This window comes from Eretmochelys imbricata, chromosome 9 (assembly GCF_965152235.1).
Source record: "Eretmochelys imbricata isolate rEreImb1 chromosome 9, rEreImb1.hap1, whole genome shotgun sequence".
NCBI lineage: Eukaryota > Metazoa > Chordata > Testudines > Cheloniidae > Eretmochelys > Eretmochelys imbricata.
Window position 1 is genome coordinate 40,331,332 of NC_135580.1, and position 16,840 is coordinate 40,348,171.

Genomic DNA, 16,840 nt, shown 5'->3' on the forward strand with positions numbered 1-16,840 from the left:
TAGGAAACACATAAGGGAGGTTTGACCAACATATTGTGAAGGGTCTATTCAAGTAATGGGGAGTACTGAACTAACAAGGGACTTTGGGAGAAGCTAATCCACAATTGCGCTTTCCTGGGAACGTTCAAACTAACATGTAAACAATGGTGTCAGCTTGCAAAAAGCTGAATCATTCATGGACATGTGACTTGCCCAGGTGACTACAAACTCCATCTTGTTGCTGTGATTTTGCACAGAAAAACAAAGGGGTTTCCGCCCACAAGAGGGAGCATATAAAAGACCCTGGATGCCTCTCCATTTTGTCTTCAGCTGGCTCAAGAGATGGCTTCTCCACTGCAAAGAAATGTCTGAAAGAAACTGGAACAAAGGACCGTAACTACAAGGGTGTGAGTGATTGCTGGACCAAGGCCATAAACTACAACGTTGGTCTTTAAAGGATTGTACCTGAGATAACATCTAGGGTGAGAAGTTAGTATGTGTAACTAGATCCTTCTGTGTTTTGTTTTATTTTGCTTGGTGACTTACTTTGTTCTGTCTGTTATTACTTGGAACAACTTAAATCCTACTTCTTGTATGTAATAACTCAATTTTGTTTATTAATTAACCCAGAGTAAGTAATTAATACTTGGGGGAGCAAACAGCTGTGCATATCTCGATCAATGTTATAGAGGGTGGACAATTTATGAATTTACCCTGTATAAGCTTTATACAGAGTAAAATGGATTTATTTGGGGTTTGGATCCCTTTGGGAGCTGGGTGTCTGGGTGCTAGGAGCACTTCTTAAGCCGTTTTCAGTTAAATCTGCAGCTTTGGGGGTGTGGTTCAGACCCTGGGTCTGTGTTGCAGCAGGCTAGAATGTCTGGCTCGACAAAGCAGGATTCTGAAGGGCCAAACCGGCAGAGAAAACAGGCTCAGAGGTAGTCTTGAGCACATCAGGTGACAGTCCCAAGGGGGTCTCTGTGACCGCCATCACAGCGTTGTTTCTGACTGAACATATATTCTCCTTCCAAAAAAAATCCTAAAACCAGGTAAAAAGAGTATTTCTAAACTCCAGCAAAAAATCATGTATTAGTTAATGTAAACCTTTCACAGTGCCTAATAGGAGGACCAAGTGAATCTAGGTATTTCTATTATTAAAAACCTGATAAGCCTGAATTTGTTCTGTTATATTAAAATCTGTGTCTTCTTGAGAGAAGAAATAATGATAATAAAAATACGTAAATGCCAAGAACCATGTCTGTTGCTGGCAGTTTCTTCAGCACACTCAGTACTGTTTCATTTCTAGTGTCCTGCACTATGGACTCTGTGACTTCACTAGACCTATTCACATAGTTATAGTTTAGCATGCTATTTGATGCTTTGCTGAACTGGTGGTAGGAAGCTCAACTCAATGCAAGATTGCTCCCTAAACTGTGCTGCAGTGATGTATGCTGTAATACTATAACGTTCTTGATGTTTATTGATTTATTCTAGTGTAACTAACAGTAGAATTTGACTCATGTACCATTTCAATGGGGGGAAAGTGGGGGGGGGGGAGGGAGTTTACTTTGTTTGTTGATAGAATTCTGTATCAGTGTTCCATCATTATTCCTGGGATTGATATCACGCTAAATGGCCTATCATTGTCTTGGTGAGCCAGTTTACTCTTTAAATATTCACACCACTTTCGCTTTCTTTCAGTCTACTGGCACCTTCCCAATTTTCAAAGATTTACTCAAATTTAACATCAATGGTGCAGAGCACTCCTTAGCCAAGTCTCTGAAATAATTACCTTTAATACATGCTGTTATCAACTTCCATAATTACTACTGAAAAAAGTATTTTGTCCTCATCATGTTATATGGACACATTGTTCAGATTGGTTCCATTTACAGAAAAGAAATATTTGTTTTACACTTCTGCCATTCTGTTTAATTTTACCATCTCCAGGTATTAATGGACCTATACCATGATTAGGTTTCCTTTTCCTGATGTATTAAAAAAAATCCTTATTAACTGTAACACTATTGGCCATCTGTATTTCATTGATATCTGTAGCTTCTTATAATGACCTGCATTTCTTAACTGTTTATGGATTACAATCTACCACCTCACTTCCATTTGTGGTATAATAATTTTACTTTTACCAAGGCTTTCCCATCCCCTATATCCCTGGATGATTTTTTAACCAAAGTCAAAATTTTTGCAAATTAATTTTGGCTTTTTCAAGTATCTAGCAAATATTCTTAACCAATTCCCAGTTTTCACTTTTTCTCTCAATCAATGTTGATAATCATTCTAGTTCTGGGATGTTTTCCTTGAACTGTGGAGTGTGCCTGGGTGCATCCTTCTTTGTTAGGACTGTTTACTGCATAAACAAAGTAATCCCAGGTCATAATCACTTGAGTTTAGGCAACTTTTTAATTTTAGTTCAGTAATCAAGTCATCTTTATTTATTAGCATGTCCGCTAATATGGACTCCCCATATACTGGGTACAATATCAGTATTAGAAAATTATTGGAGGTGTTCGAAGGCACAAGTGACAGTTAGGTACTTAACATCATTGACTTTTATAGCAATTAGGCCTGGTCTACACTAAAAAGGTATGTTGATCAGATACATCACTGAGAGGTATGAAAAATCCACACCCCTAAGCCAACCTAACCCTTAGTGTAGACAGCACTAGTTCAATGGAAGAAGTCTTCCATTAATCTAGTTACCGCCTCTCAGGTGATTACCTACGCTGATGGGAGGCCCTCTCCCATAGGCATAGGTATTGTCTACACTGAAGTGCGAGAGTGGGGCTGCTGAAGCATTTCAAGTGTAGACAAGCCCTTAGTTGTGCCTAGGAGAGTTATGCAGAAGTTGTGATAATAGAATCCTTTCCTACTCTTGGCTGTAATGGGGCAGCAGATATGCCCTACTGTATTGTTGAGCTGTAATAGCATCCACAGGAATTTTACTTTCGCCAGTGGATATGGGTAGTCACAGATTAGTCAGTCATATGCTCTCCATCCCACCCTATCTTCCAGAGGCTTTGTAGACTAGGAGAGATGGTGATCCCATTAAGAGTAGCTCTGTGCATAAACTATGGCTTATCTCACCTACAAAGTGGGGGTCGGGGGGAGACATTGTGAATAGACAAATCTTAAAACTATAAACACGGAACTGAATTCCTCAGATTTATTTTCTTTCAAACTGGTGTTAATTGATTCAGGCCAGCTGTTTCCTCTGGTAAGCTCTTGGCTTTGAAGAAGGTGATTTGACAGCCACCTTCATTACCTGATGTCTTGTTCAGCATGGTTGGTTATATATATTTCAAATGACAAATGGTTATGAAACAAAACGATGGCTCATCTGATATTCAATTATATATACATCTTTCATTTTTTCACCTTGGCAACTTGCCCAACACGAATGGTTGCTCATTGTTCCCTAAAAAATTACATTGGTTCTAAACTGCAATGCAATTTGAGACTTACAGGACCTCTGTGTTTATTTACCGGCACAGACTGCTTTAAAGATATTCAACTTCTGTGTTTCGGCTTCTGTCACACTCATTACCTTGAGAAGTAATTATGTAAATATTGTACTGCATTAAACTCAAATGGGGTTTTATTTATTTATAAATCTAAATTTCAATTTCAGGGCATGCATCTGGAAAACCTGTGCGCGAGATGGGAGAGTGCGCCACTCTCTCCCACCCCCGCTGAAATTGAGCAGTAAGCAGTATATAAGCAAAAGTGTCCCATTCTTTGCCTTGCCTGTTTATAGAGGGAAGGAATGCAATAAATTGGGCTGTAGACATCCAATCACTATGGGATTTGGCTGTACTTGCAGAAGGCAGGCACTGAGCGATGTGTAAGGAATTTAACACATTTTTCTATTTAAAAGAGGCAACCCTGGGAAAAAAAAGAGAATGGAACCAAGATAGAATAAATGAAAGGTTTTCATTTTTAAAGAAACTAATGCCTCCACAAGCCCTACAAAATTAATCAAAAACATTAAAGCCTGCAGGGTACCGCACATGGGTATAAATCAGATGTGGCTGCTATAAAAATCAGTGGAGTTACTCAGGTATAAAACTGGTTTAAGTTAGATCAGAATTGGGCCTCTGTTTGGTTGTGCTTTTGCATATTATGTGAGGCCCAATGCTGCAAGGTGCATCTCTTGTGAACTGCTAAGCACATGAGTCTCTATGGGAGCCAAGGGCTTCCAGGAGCTCAAAGAAGATTTTCAGCATCTTCTAGGCTTGTCAGGTCTTTTTGGTGTAATTTATACACTTGAGTCTCCTAATAAATGATCTCTTACTCTCCTGTAGTGAAATCTGCTCACCTCATTATGTGCCCTAGGCTACAGAAGCTATGCAGTGAGTACCACTGATAAACAGAAGAGATGGAGGGAAAATAGTTTAAAATTGAAGTTACATTTATTTCCTGACCTGTGCATCTAATTGCCCTTCAATTAGCATGTTGTACCCATGCATCTTGGAAAAACAGACTCCCTTCATGTTTGCAGGCTAAAAATCAAGGGGCTATAGCTCCATCGACTTAAAACCATTGAAAATCTGGTGCAAAAAAGTGTTACTGGGTCAGCTTCAAGCTCTGATGGAATGGTTATGTATTGTCCTTGCTCTTCATGTCCAACTCATCTGTACAAATAAATGTAGTGCACAGATTGAGGGAAAAACATGGAACCTGTGGAGTGGATTCCCCTGTTTCCATCTAGCAGTAACATATAAAACAAAACCCATGTCAGGAAAACACTAAGGCTGCAAAGTGAAGCACTCAAGTTAAGAAACAACAAAGTTACAGTTGCATGCTCAATTGTAGCTGTGTCCTATCGTGCAGAGGCATTATAATGCAATCTCTAATTATCTGACTGTATAGCCTTTCCACAGGATACTAGCCTCGTTCATTGCACATATAGTGCATAGTCAGTTTTGCCACCTCTTAGCGAAAATGTATTCTCCATCAAAATTCATAAAAAGCAAAAGCTAACTCTTTTTCATTCCTAGTTGTAATTAATATATAACTTAGGCCGAATATATGCACTGAATTACAGGGACATCAAAAGAAATTATAAATGTCTAATTGCAGTACAGAAAAGTACATTGAATTAGTATGATCTTTACTTTTTTTCCTCCCCTTGCAAAAATCACTTTTGAATTTTGTTTTTCAGGACCTTTCTTCTGTGAATCCTAACAGTATGTGGTCTATGCCTTTCACAACATATTATGCACACACAGCAGGAGGAAAATAATATTATGGGACTAAAACAAGTATTTTTTTGTTAAATATCCATTGACTTTCAACCCTCTGTAATGGGAACATGCATGTTATTACCAAATTTTTACATTTCAATTCAGCTGTGCAGTACACTCTGGGTTCTGCTACGTGAACTTGAAAAGGAAGTGAAGCTTTGTACATAAAATTTACTCCTACTTCTTTTTTATAAAGACATTTTACAAATATAAAGAGGAATGTTGGAGAAGTTTGGAGAAGGATAGATGTAGATAATCACTGGGGTGGCAGGAACCCAGGAAGTCATATGCCACTGGAGAGGGTAACAAGTAACATCAGTACTGCGGATGATGGGTGCTTAAAAGGTTTTGATTAAAGGAAGGATAGTTATGTTGTAGTATCAGAGGGGGCGGGGGAATGAATAATAGTCCTCAGTGGTCCAGTGAGGGACCATATTTAACACCTCCACTACTCCCTTTGACTTCAAATCCTGCTTCAATGAGGGCTGTATGAATAAGAAAAACCTGTTTTGGCACCTTGTCTTAATATACATTACAGAACATAATGACCTGGTTGATGCAGGCCAAGTGATAAAGAATGCATTCGTATCTTTTATAGGCCTTTAGCCTATATTTTCTAGAGTAATTAGGGATTTTAGAGGCCTCAATTTTTTGGATGCACATCCTGAAACATCGCTGAGGGCAGGTGCTCAACACTTCTTACTGGAGCCTGATTTTTACAAGTTTTGCAGTGAGCACCCAAAAGCAGAGGCGCTCCAAATTACTAGTCTCTTTTGAAAATGTAAATGTTTGCAAGTAGTATCTCTAGACTTGTCCAACTTGAAATTATCTGTCAGTAAGGGGATGAGCCCAGATCATGTACATTACATGAAGTATCACTAATAGTTTAGTGACTGGCAAAGAGGATGAGAAGATGGATTTGCTGGGGTCAGTTTTTGGCTTTGCCACGGACCATATGTGACCTTTGGAGACACTTGCGCATGGTTTGCAGCTCAGTTTATACATCTGTAAAGTGGGTATAGTGTTACTGTAATGAAGTGAAGGTAGTTAAAGTTTCACTGTACTTGACTCTGATGAAAGGTGCAATAGAAATACAAAATATTAACCATACATACGAATAAGTTATTGTTTGCCTTAAGGTAAAGCCAGACAGCTGCATGGGATGAAATAGGCATAGTAGATACCTGGGAGTTGTGTACCCGTGTGGTGAATGATATTTGTTACTCCAGTGCTGTAACCTGCTGTGTTAATTGGTGTATAGTTTCTCTTACTGCTGGTATTTTCCAGGAGTAACTATTTTTTTTTTTCAACAATATACTAGTTGCCAGTCTTTTGTGACCCTCAGGTAAAAGACCTTCAGGTAAAGTGAGCATGATCCTCAGCATGTGACTGAAGTGCAGAAGGACATATTCCCCTCTTTGTCCCTGCTTTTGTTACTAGGGATGAGTACCTTTATGGTCATGCGCTTCTACATTCATTAATACCAACCCTGTGTAGCCTATCACCTTTTATCTTGCACCTAACGCTCTCACTCTGCACTGTGCATGATCAAGGTCCAGGAATAGAGGCGGCAGGGTGAGATATGAACTCCTGGCACAAATTACAGATATTTGTAGAATGGGCTTTGAGGTGCATTAGTACCATGTAAAGTGTGTTGATGGCCCATATAGCTATTTATAAACAAGTTCAGAATTGGCTGCTTAGGAAGTAATAATCAAAGTATTAATGTAGGAGATTCCTGCGATGAAAATGAAGAAGTCAGTTTGTATTAGTTTCTCTTTAAAGGTGCTATGCACTACAGAGCTGGCTTCTGAGATTTGCACTTTATATTTTCATGTAGAGCACAAAATTTTCCTCATGTTTTGGTGCTATTTCTAGTCTAAAGAAGGCAAAAGACAATGTTGAGATATTTATTTATTAGAAAGATGTTATTTTGAAGAGTTTACTTTCAGATCTTAGGCTGCATGCTAGCTTCAGTCAAAAATATAGTAGATTTTTTCAGACCTTTTCTTTAAAAACAAAACATACTGTCTTGTTTCTTTGAAGCTTAGAGCTGTTTAAAGAAAGCAGATTGAATACTCCGCAGCAAGCCCCATCTGCCTCTGGCTTTCCCATGCCCACCTGGAGTAACTACCTGGAATTGGGGGAAAAAGAACACAAATTCAGAGTTAGGAATATTTTAAAATACATACAATTTGCAGGGACTTGCTATCTCAGGTGTTAAATGATGGGGTAATAGTTCTTCAAAATGTGGTCTACATTTTCAGTGGAGCTCAGAGTCAGATTTTCAAGTACTCAGTAACCACAATAGAGGGTAGATTTTTCAGAACAGCTCAGCTATCACTTATGGCCAGATTTTCAAAAGAACCCATTTTGAGCTCTTTTGAAAAATCTAGTCACTTACTTTGCTGCCTAAATGGAAGTGGATCTCTTGAAAATCTGGCTCTCAGGGTAAGTGGAAAGTAAGCAAAAGCCAATGCATCCGATGAAGTGAGCTGTAGCTCATGAAAGCTTATGCTCAAGTAAATTTTTAGTCTCTAAGGTGCCACAAGTACTCCTTTTCTTATCACCAGATGGTGGCTGTTTAGTAGTCTGTGTACAATGTAATTATTTGTGAGATGTACCTAGCACCAGCCTTTAAGTGCCAGTTGCAAGTCAGCTAGGGAGAGATTTTTAAAAGCACTTAGTCCCAGTTCCCCAAAGGTATTTAGGCACCTATTGGCTATTGAAGTTAGTGGGAGTTAGGTACCCAAATGCCTTTAAAGCTCTAGGCCCTCTGGCATTTAAAAGCATAAATCCCATTGAAAGTCATTGAGACTTGTGATCCTAAATTCCTGAGGTGCTTTTGAAAAGCTCCTCCCTAGTTCTTCGTGGACAAGTGTCCAATCACAAAAAATACCATCAGAACTCAAACGAATTAGTTGCCAAGTTAGCCGTCTCATCAGTCAAGTTTAAAAATGGGCATGGCAATTGACCTTCATCCCTAGAAGCAGCCTGGCTAGAATGGGGTTGAGTCACATCTGCAGCCTCCCTTACACTACCTTGGGCTGCATTGCAGTTGTTCCGCTCACAGAGCAAAATTAATTTTCATTGTTAACCTAGGAACTTTCTCAAGGACGAAAATAACTTAAACAAGACACATTTATAATTAGGGACTAGACTGGGCAATTAAAGCACAGCTGTGATTGGTGGCAATACAGAGTGATCCCTCCCCATGGTTCCTAATATACAGGGGTAGTATGCAGTCTGTGCCATCCTTCAGGACCCCCAGCGTGCCCAACCTGCACCATAGGCTTGAGGTGGGAGAGGAATGCCTCACCTCTGGGCCAATGTGCTTCCCAGAAAAGATGTCTGAAAGGAGCAGATCCTGTGCTCCTACAGCTTAGAGACTGTAATTATCTGTGACGCTTGTGTGCGTATAGAGCCTGGGACAATCTGGCCCTGATATAATATGTCTTTGATCAATTATTTTTGGATAATTGGATATGTCAGAAAATATTTTATTATTTTGTATAAATAAAATGTCTTATATTTAATGTAAATGCACCATGAGAATGTAACTCTTCTGAAGTTTCCATGCAGTTGGTAAAGTAAAACATTCTAATTTTATGCAAAAAGAATGGCGGTAAGTTTTTTTTTTTTTTTTTTTTTTTTTTTTTTTTTTAAAAAAATCTATAAATGTCTGTCAGACATGCTTTCTCATTTTCATTTACCATGGAACTCTTTGCTTATGTAAATTACAGCAGATGTTAAGCAAGCCTGTGTTTCTCTGGAATAGTAATACAACTCTGCTGCCTGGAGAAAGAACTGTTTTCAAAAGAAAAATCAATATAGTACTCCAGTGTGTCAGATAAAAAAGAAAATACTGTGTTGAATATGTTAAGTATGGGAAGTAGAGCTGTTCTGGTGGTCCAGAGGTAGTGTTATTATTAGCACTCACGTAGTGAGTTATCTGAGTGCCATTTCAAAGCTAGACTCTTACTAAATCCAGGTGACAAGGGACTAGGAGCCTTGGAAGGATAAAACTCTGTGAAGTGAAACTGGGAAGCAAGAAGGGAGATTGTTCTGCATGGAACTACAGAGTGAAATCCACCCTTTCACAGAGCTCTTATGCAAAGGGCTATGTATTGAAGTCCCACATAAACCCTTTATTGGGACTCAAATGGTGCATAGAGCCTTTTACTGGCTCTCTGTGCTGGGATGATTTGCTCTTGTATGTATAATGGTTCCTAGTGGAAAAATAAATGGATTGAATACATGTTTTTGGCCAAGATTTAGAACACAGAGATGACATCTGTGTGTGGTGCTGGGTGCTCAGCACTTGTGACAATTAGGTGTTTATTTTTGAAAATCTTGCTTTTTTTTTCTTTAAAACCATAATAAGAGAGGCATTTGACAAGGGTGCTGAGGGACATTCTGAAACTGTCAGTCTAATTCTTTTTGATTGTAAACACTTTGGCGACTGGGACTATCTCTTACTGTGTGGCCATACGGCACGTAGGACACTGGGCCCCTCGTCACAGTGTTAGTTAAAAGATATTATGTACTTGCATGAAGATTGTAACCATGGTGCTGCTCTACTGTTGACAAATTTGGATGAGAAAAAATAATCTGTGGAGAAACCCAGTACCTTTCAGGATTATGGGCTAGTATGCTGAATCACTTTCCTGTGACAGTACCCCATGACATGTGTTCTTGTTCATGGATAGAGACAAAGAAGAATTGGAATTGAATATAGGAGGATGGAAAGGCAAAATAACTACAGAAAGAGGGACAGATTTTACTGTACCTTACAAATGTCACTCCATTGACCTGGACCATTTATATTGATGGCACGAACTTTAAAGAGATATTCCGTGTTTGGATCCAGATTATGTATCTCAAGGTTCTGATGCTTTATCCCATGCAGTTCTCCAGCTAATTGTGTCTGGACAATGTTATCAGGACTAACAGAAACCACTTCATAGAACTCTACATCAAAGAAATCCACGTCTTCTGTGGGACATGTCCAGTAAATCTATGGAGGAAAAAAAGATCTATATTGTCCAATTATATGTTCTTTGTTTTATTTTCTTACATTTTCATTTCAATTTTTTTTTTTTTGGAAACAGGCCACCATCTTACTGCTGCTTCTGCATTTAAAAATTAAAACATGCCTAACAAAGCATGTAATAAGTGAAAGGCAATGACATGTGGGATTGCATTTTGAAAAATGGTAAGCAGCTTCTGGGAAGTTCAGAGCACACTCATCTCTCACACTGAAATTGATGTCTGGTGTAAGCATTTAGCACTTTCTATGACTTATTTGGCAACTCATTTCATTGGCTTCTAATAGGCGCTGAGAGCCGATTAATATATAAACGTAAAAAAAAAAACAATTTTTTTAAATATCACTCAAATAGGACCCAGTTCTGAGAGATGCTAAGCAAAACATAACTTGATTTTGTATAATCCACACCCACAATGCCCTCTTATGCCAGTATTTAATGTTAAAATGCATCTACTTCCTTTGTACTGGACCTTTCATATAGTAAATACTCATAATGGCCCGATTGACTACAATGGGTTCAGTGTCTTATTTATTATTTCCCAATGAACTTTATCAGCATTACTCATTCATAAAATAAATGTTTTAAGCTATATTAAAAGGAAAACCAATTTGACCAGGACCAACCAGAACCTAGTCTACATACATTTTAAATATAAACACAAGTCTTACTTTGGCCGCCCTTGGATATACAAGAGTCTGGTAGATGATAACTAGGCCTGGAACCATAGATGATCCATTGTCAAATGGTTCTGGATTGTGAATGATACTGCAGCTTTGATGGTTTCTTTCTTTTCTTGGAACTTGAGTAGATGCATCCCAAAATGCAAACATTTCATTACGCTCTTTACGATGAGGGGGAGGTGTGGAATTTGGTCTTCCACACATTTCTTTCCTCATCACTCTTGTTTCATATTGTGAATTTAAGTTTGATAAAGATGGACTTCGGAGCATGGTTGAATGTTTTTCTGAATGGGTACTGGAAATTTTCTTTAGAACCATTATGTCTGAATTACAGGGATAAGGAGCTTTGTTTGCTTTATCCGCTGATTGCTTCATTCTGACAGGTGATTGGAAAAGGTCATGCAAGTTGGCTGAAAGATCTTCAAAGTTGAGTTTAAGGTTCTGAATGGGGTCTTCTTTGAGTCGTGCGCTGGGCTGATAAATATTAGTAACTACAACTTCTATTTCATTTACCAAAAGGTTTGCAGACTGCAGAAATGCAATCTGGTTTTCCTCCTTCAAAGCCTCCTTAGAATACTGAATAAGGCTATCCATTTGAGAGATTTTTCTGGATGTTTGTGCCACATACTCTATAATTCCCTGCTCTTTTTTAAGTTCAATGTTCTCAAGCAATTCCATCATCTCCTTTTCTTTTTCATGGAGAATGTTCCGTAATTTGAGAAATCCATTTCTGATCTCCTTTCTCTTAGTTTCTTTGTAGGTCTTAAAATTGTTCTTTAGCAAAAGGATTTCCATTAGGTCATTATCGACCCCATATCGGACTGTAAAACAAAATCAAGCCAATTATTTCAACATCCCATTGAAATGTTGTGTAGCAGTTAGCAGGACTCAAGCTGGCCTAGTATAGCACAGAGGGACTTCAGGATTGGTAGAACATAAGACAAGGAATCAGAATTCTGATGCTTTACTCTCAGTTGTGCCACTGCTTGCTAAGTGTCCTTATAGTAATGATTGATTACTTTTCAAATTTGAATGGATAAAGTTAGGGGCCTCAATAGACATGACCTACTTTCAAGAGGTGACAGAGCTTGGCACTTCTGAAAATTAGGTGGCCATTTCTTTAGATGCCAAAGTAGGGATTTAGGTGCATAAATTTACATATCCAAATTCAAAAAATTTGGCCTCATCCTCTTAGCGCCTCAATTTGGTCTTCTGTAAAATACATCTGATAATGCTTATATGCCTCACCTTCAAGCTTAATTTATGAGTGATCATAAAGCCCAGAGTAATCTTTGTGAAATTTACCACGTTAGTGCAAAGTATTACTTATTATGAAAACCATACTAGCAAACAGCAGCAGTTATCTGAGTTTCTTGTTTTGCTTTTTATTCCACCCGTCTGTCTTTTCAAAGGTTGTTATAGGGATTTAGCCATGCAACTCCCTTTGAATTTAGAATCTGGTGCCAGGGTAATATCCTGGTTAAAAAGTTTATACATATAAATTCACTGTAAGCAGGAGGGAAAAGGGGAGGGGCAGGATTCTGGGAGAGGGTCTGATGAGGAGAACAGAAACTGGGAGGGAGAGGCATAGAGTATCTGGTCTCAAAGTGGGGAGCACTGGGTAGGCGAATGGAGGGGAATGTCAGAGATGCAGGGTACCTGATGAGGGGTGCTGAGGATTATGAAGTGGATGGAGGGTGATGCAAGGAAATGTGAGAAGGTGGGAAATCCATAAACTCCTATGTCTTTTAAACTGTAAGGGTCAATTTCTGGCTCATACTATAAGCCCTTTGTGGTACTTTGGCAATGTAAAGTGACTGGAGAGATGCCACACCTGTACAGCTAAAGAGTCCCCCCGTGTGAGGGAATATCTGACTTAGCTGGCTCTGGACCACCCCAGGACAGAAGGCACATCTGTGAGAGAAAGCACAGCCATAGTGCTGTGGAACTGCAATAAATCCTGACCGGTACAGCACCCAGGCAGGACTTGCTAATGACTGCAGCAGTGAAGTCTTGTGTTGATTTCATATCTATCACAGCACATCCTTTCAGTGGCTGTCATGTGTTAATGTGCTTTAAACTTGTATATATCTATATTTTTGTATAGATGGGGTAATATTGTTTCAGCTGGACTCCCCGAAACACACTTTCAGCAACAACTATTTTAATGAAGTTCTTTGCATATTTCCTATCTCTCTATCATCTATCAATCAGAAATGTGCAAAGAACTTCATTAAAATCATTGTTGCTGAAAGTGTGTTTCGTGGAGTCCAGCTGAAACAATAAATATTACCCTATCTATACAAAAATCACACAGCCAGTTAAAGACAAACATCAGAGTTTTTAAAAACAGTGCAAACAAGCAGAAAAGCTGACATAGGAACCTTTTTTAAACTTGGCAATAGCACTGAAGAGTGAAGCAGCCTCATTTGAGCACGCCACTGGCAAGGATAGTATCTCATGACCATTGTGCAGGGAGGCACTGCAGAACTCACAGATTAGCTCATGGTCATCTAGACAGTATTTAGAAAGGTTTGAGTTGGGATGGAGTAAACAACAGCACTCTCCTTGATCTTCTCGATAGGCTTTGGTAAATATGTGGTCTTGAGTGGTGATCTCACTGTGATATAACCTTAGACACTCGTTACAAAAATTCAGCCGGCATGTGAGACATCTCTTGGATGCCTTCTTTGTCTTCTCTTTGCAAACTTGACAATAGATTGGTGCTTGGGTTTTGTCAAATCTCCACCTCAGAAAGCCATGTCTGCGCATGTATCTCCTAGCCAGTTTGGCTCTCAGGTAATTCATCCTCAGATGAGTTTTATTAGTGTAGGGGAGGCAGTGTGCTTTGACACACACTGGGCATACAATGATGAAGAAATTCTCAGTTACTTCAGCCTGGGCTTTGCTTTTACTTATACACTTCTCACAAATGCAATGGTTGCATGGTAGCATAAATGGGTAGAGATAGAGTTGTTTACACAATGGACAAATGAGTTGGTCACGAAAAGCATGTCCTGATGCGTCCCTCTCCAGTGTAATGATTGATGTGTCACTTTTACTTCCAAAGGTTGGCAAGCTAACTCTTGAACTGAAAACAAAAAAAAAATTGGATACTCACTAAGAAATAGATTCTAATGTACACAATTCTGCTGTTCAACCTCATCCATTTTTGTTTTTCCAAGATTTTGATTTCAAGAAACAGGTCATGACTGTGTTCTGTTCTGCCAGCATTGCACACAAGTGAGTGTTTCTGTTCATGGTGGTAGTTGCACATTTACTACAGATTTGTACAATGCATGCAAAGCTGCCTGTTTTATTTTTCAAGATGTTCATTTCCCCACCACCACAAGTGTTGCAGCTATTACACAAATGTCACCATCCAGCACCTATTTTTTGCTCCACCTCTTTTTCTTGTTTATATGCTTTGCCTGTTAAAATTACTATAATGAGTTATGATTCATGTAAATAGTAGAATAAACAGGTACCTTAACCACTGTATCTAACTATCCTTTGCCTTACAAGGGGAATCAAAATCGGCCTCATAATGGAACCCTATTGCCAGCTCAAGGATCTTTGTGGACAAAAGTTTTAAAAAGTGGCTGGTGATTTTGGGTGTCTCAATTTTTGCAGTGCCCAGCTTGGGATGCCTTAACAGGGCCTGATTTTCAGAAAGTGCTCTGTAAATCTCTCTGCTCTGTAAGTGCTTTTGAAAATCTTGGTCAACTGTCTCTCCATCATAATTCCAATGAAGATGACACAAGCTCAAGTGGTTAACATAGTCACCAGAAACATGAGATAAAATCACTGCCTCATCATTCAATTTTTGCTGTAGACCTAGTTGGGTTGGACAGTCTTGTACCCACTCCCTGCTTCCATAATACTGCCTTCACCACTACATTTCTTGTTGCTGCTGTTTTCAATCCCATATCTCCCACTCTACGCACTCCAAAACTGCTGCTCCTCCCCCCTGAGGTGTTGCCCATCCTCTCCCCTGTATATAAGTTAATGTGTGTAATATCATTAACTAAATAGATTCTTCCCAGCGCTGCCCTTGTTCTATCCACTTGTCTCCCCCACTTTCAGAGCCAGAGTTACATATTTTAAAGGCAAGAATCACTTATGGGTCATGTATCTCTGAAGATCAATCAGTTCTTCTCCACTCAGTCTAAATCTTTATAATCATTACCACTTCTTTGGTCTGGCTAGTTTCTTAGAGCCCTAGGCATACCATTGCAGTAATTTCTTTTCACTGTCTGCTCTTCAATTTAACCTATATTTAATACTTACATTTTCCCATCCCTCCCCCACCCCAAGATTATTATCATCCCATTTTTCCACTCTTTTCAGAACATTTTTATGCAGTTGACTTTCAGTTTCCTCTACTCCCCTACCCTGACCACCATTTTCCATTTGTCAGCATTTTTTCTCTTACTCTCTCTTCACTTTCCTCTTTATCAAGCATGTGTCCCTTCTAATTGTACAGTCCTCTTTCTTTCCTTTTCTCAGGCTTTTACTCAATTAAAGCTTGTGGGAATTTTTCAGTTAAACATTTTTTTTCACTTAATGTCAATTTGTCAAAACCAAAACTGTTCACAGATCAATAAATGTCCTGTCTTGAAAAAATATCAAGAAAATGTTTTGAAATTGTCAAAACATTTCATGCTTATATTTTCTAAATGAAAAATTCCAGTTTCCTGGAACAAAATAACTTTTGTTTTGAAATTTTATGCTTAACGGGGGTTAAAGAAAGGGGGGGGAAGTCAACAGTAAAATGGAGCATTTTGAAATTATTGAAGCAAAACATTTCAATTGATCCAAACTGAAATAAATCTTCAGGGTCTGGGTTTTGGTTTTGGATTCACAAATATTTTTTGATTTTTTGATTTTTTTTAACTTTCTTCCTGATTCAGGCATGGAATTTTTTTTTTCTGGATGGGAACACTGTCCTCCCACTACTTCAGCTCTACTTTCCATGCCCAGCTTGGTTACACTGAGAATAAGTGACAATTTTTGATTCCCCCCCCACCCCCAATGCAGCATATCCATTGTAATGTAATACGTAAAAAAAGACTCCTTCTTTGAATGCACTTACTGACGTCTCCTTCTGACTCTGGGAAGGTATGATGTGTAGATGGTATTCCTGCAGCATCTGCTCTCATAATACTGACAGCTGGTGTTCTCATCAGTGGTACAGCAACAGCACTTGCAGTCTGGGTCATTTGAACAGGAGCAGCAGCACCAACGGCAATTTGGGCTCTCTGAACATGAGCAGTGACAACATTGGCAAGCTCTGCCTTCTGCATATGGGCAGGGGAAACAGTTGCAATTCCGCTCCGCAGTAAAAAGGAAACGCCAACATGAACAGCATCCTTCATTAGTCCTTTCCAGTGGTGGGCAGCAACGGCAGCCCAGACAACATGGCCAATTTAGGCATAAAGTATTGGCCATGGCTCCACAAGACACTCGGAAGAAGGTTCACTGATCCTTTGAACCCTATCCTCACTTTACACGGTAGCACTTCTAAAACACATGAGACTGGTTTGACGACTCAGGCTTTGTGTTGGGATAAATGGTTCGCATTCCAGTTAGGAATAATGATGTCACAAGGAGCTATTTAACTAAGGACAATCATATTTGCATATGTAAGTGATGTGCTGATTACATCATGTATATGTCACAATTACTAAGATCTACCTTTGCTGTTTCTTGTATTGGCACCCAACACAACAGTCTCTGAGCTGGCAGAAGTTACATCTTCATCCAGCAGCCAATGGCACTTATGAATTTCCAACAGAAAATTCTCTAGTGTGTTGAAAATTTGGGAGCCACATTAAATAGAATACAGTATAAAATAAACACAAGT

At 39.0% G+C, this 16,840-nt stretch overlaps 1 protein-coding gene across 1 annotated transcript; it reads right to left on the bottom strand.

The window, feature by feature from the left end:
- Nucleotides 1-7,290: 7,290 nt before the first annotated feature.
- On the bottom strand, nt 7,291-16,425 carry TRIM42 (tripartite motif containing 42). Its single transcript, XM_077826927.1, is given in 5 exon segments — nt 7,291-7,377; nt 10,033-10,260; nt 10,963-11,795; nt 13,359-14,059; nt 16,049-16,425. Coding segments are annotated over 5 exon segments (2,226 nt in total).
- Between the last annotated feature and the right edge of the window lie 415 nt (nt 16,426-16,840).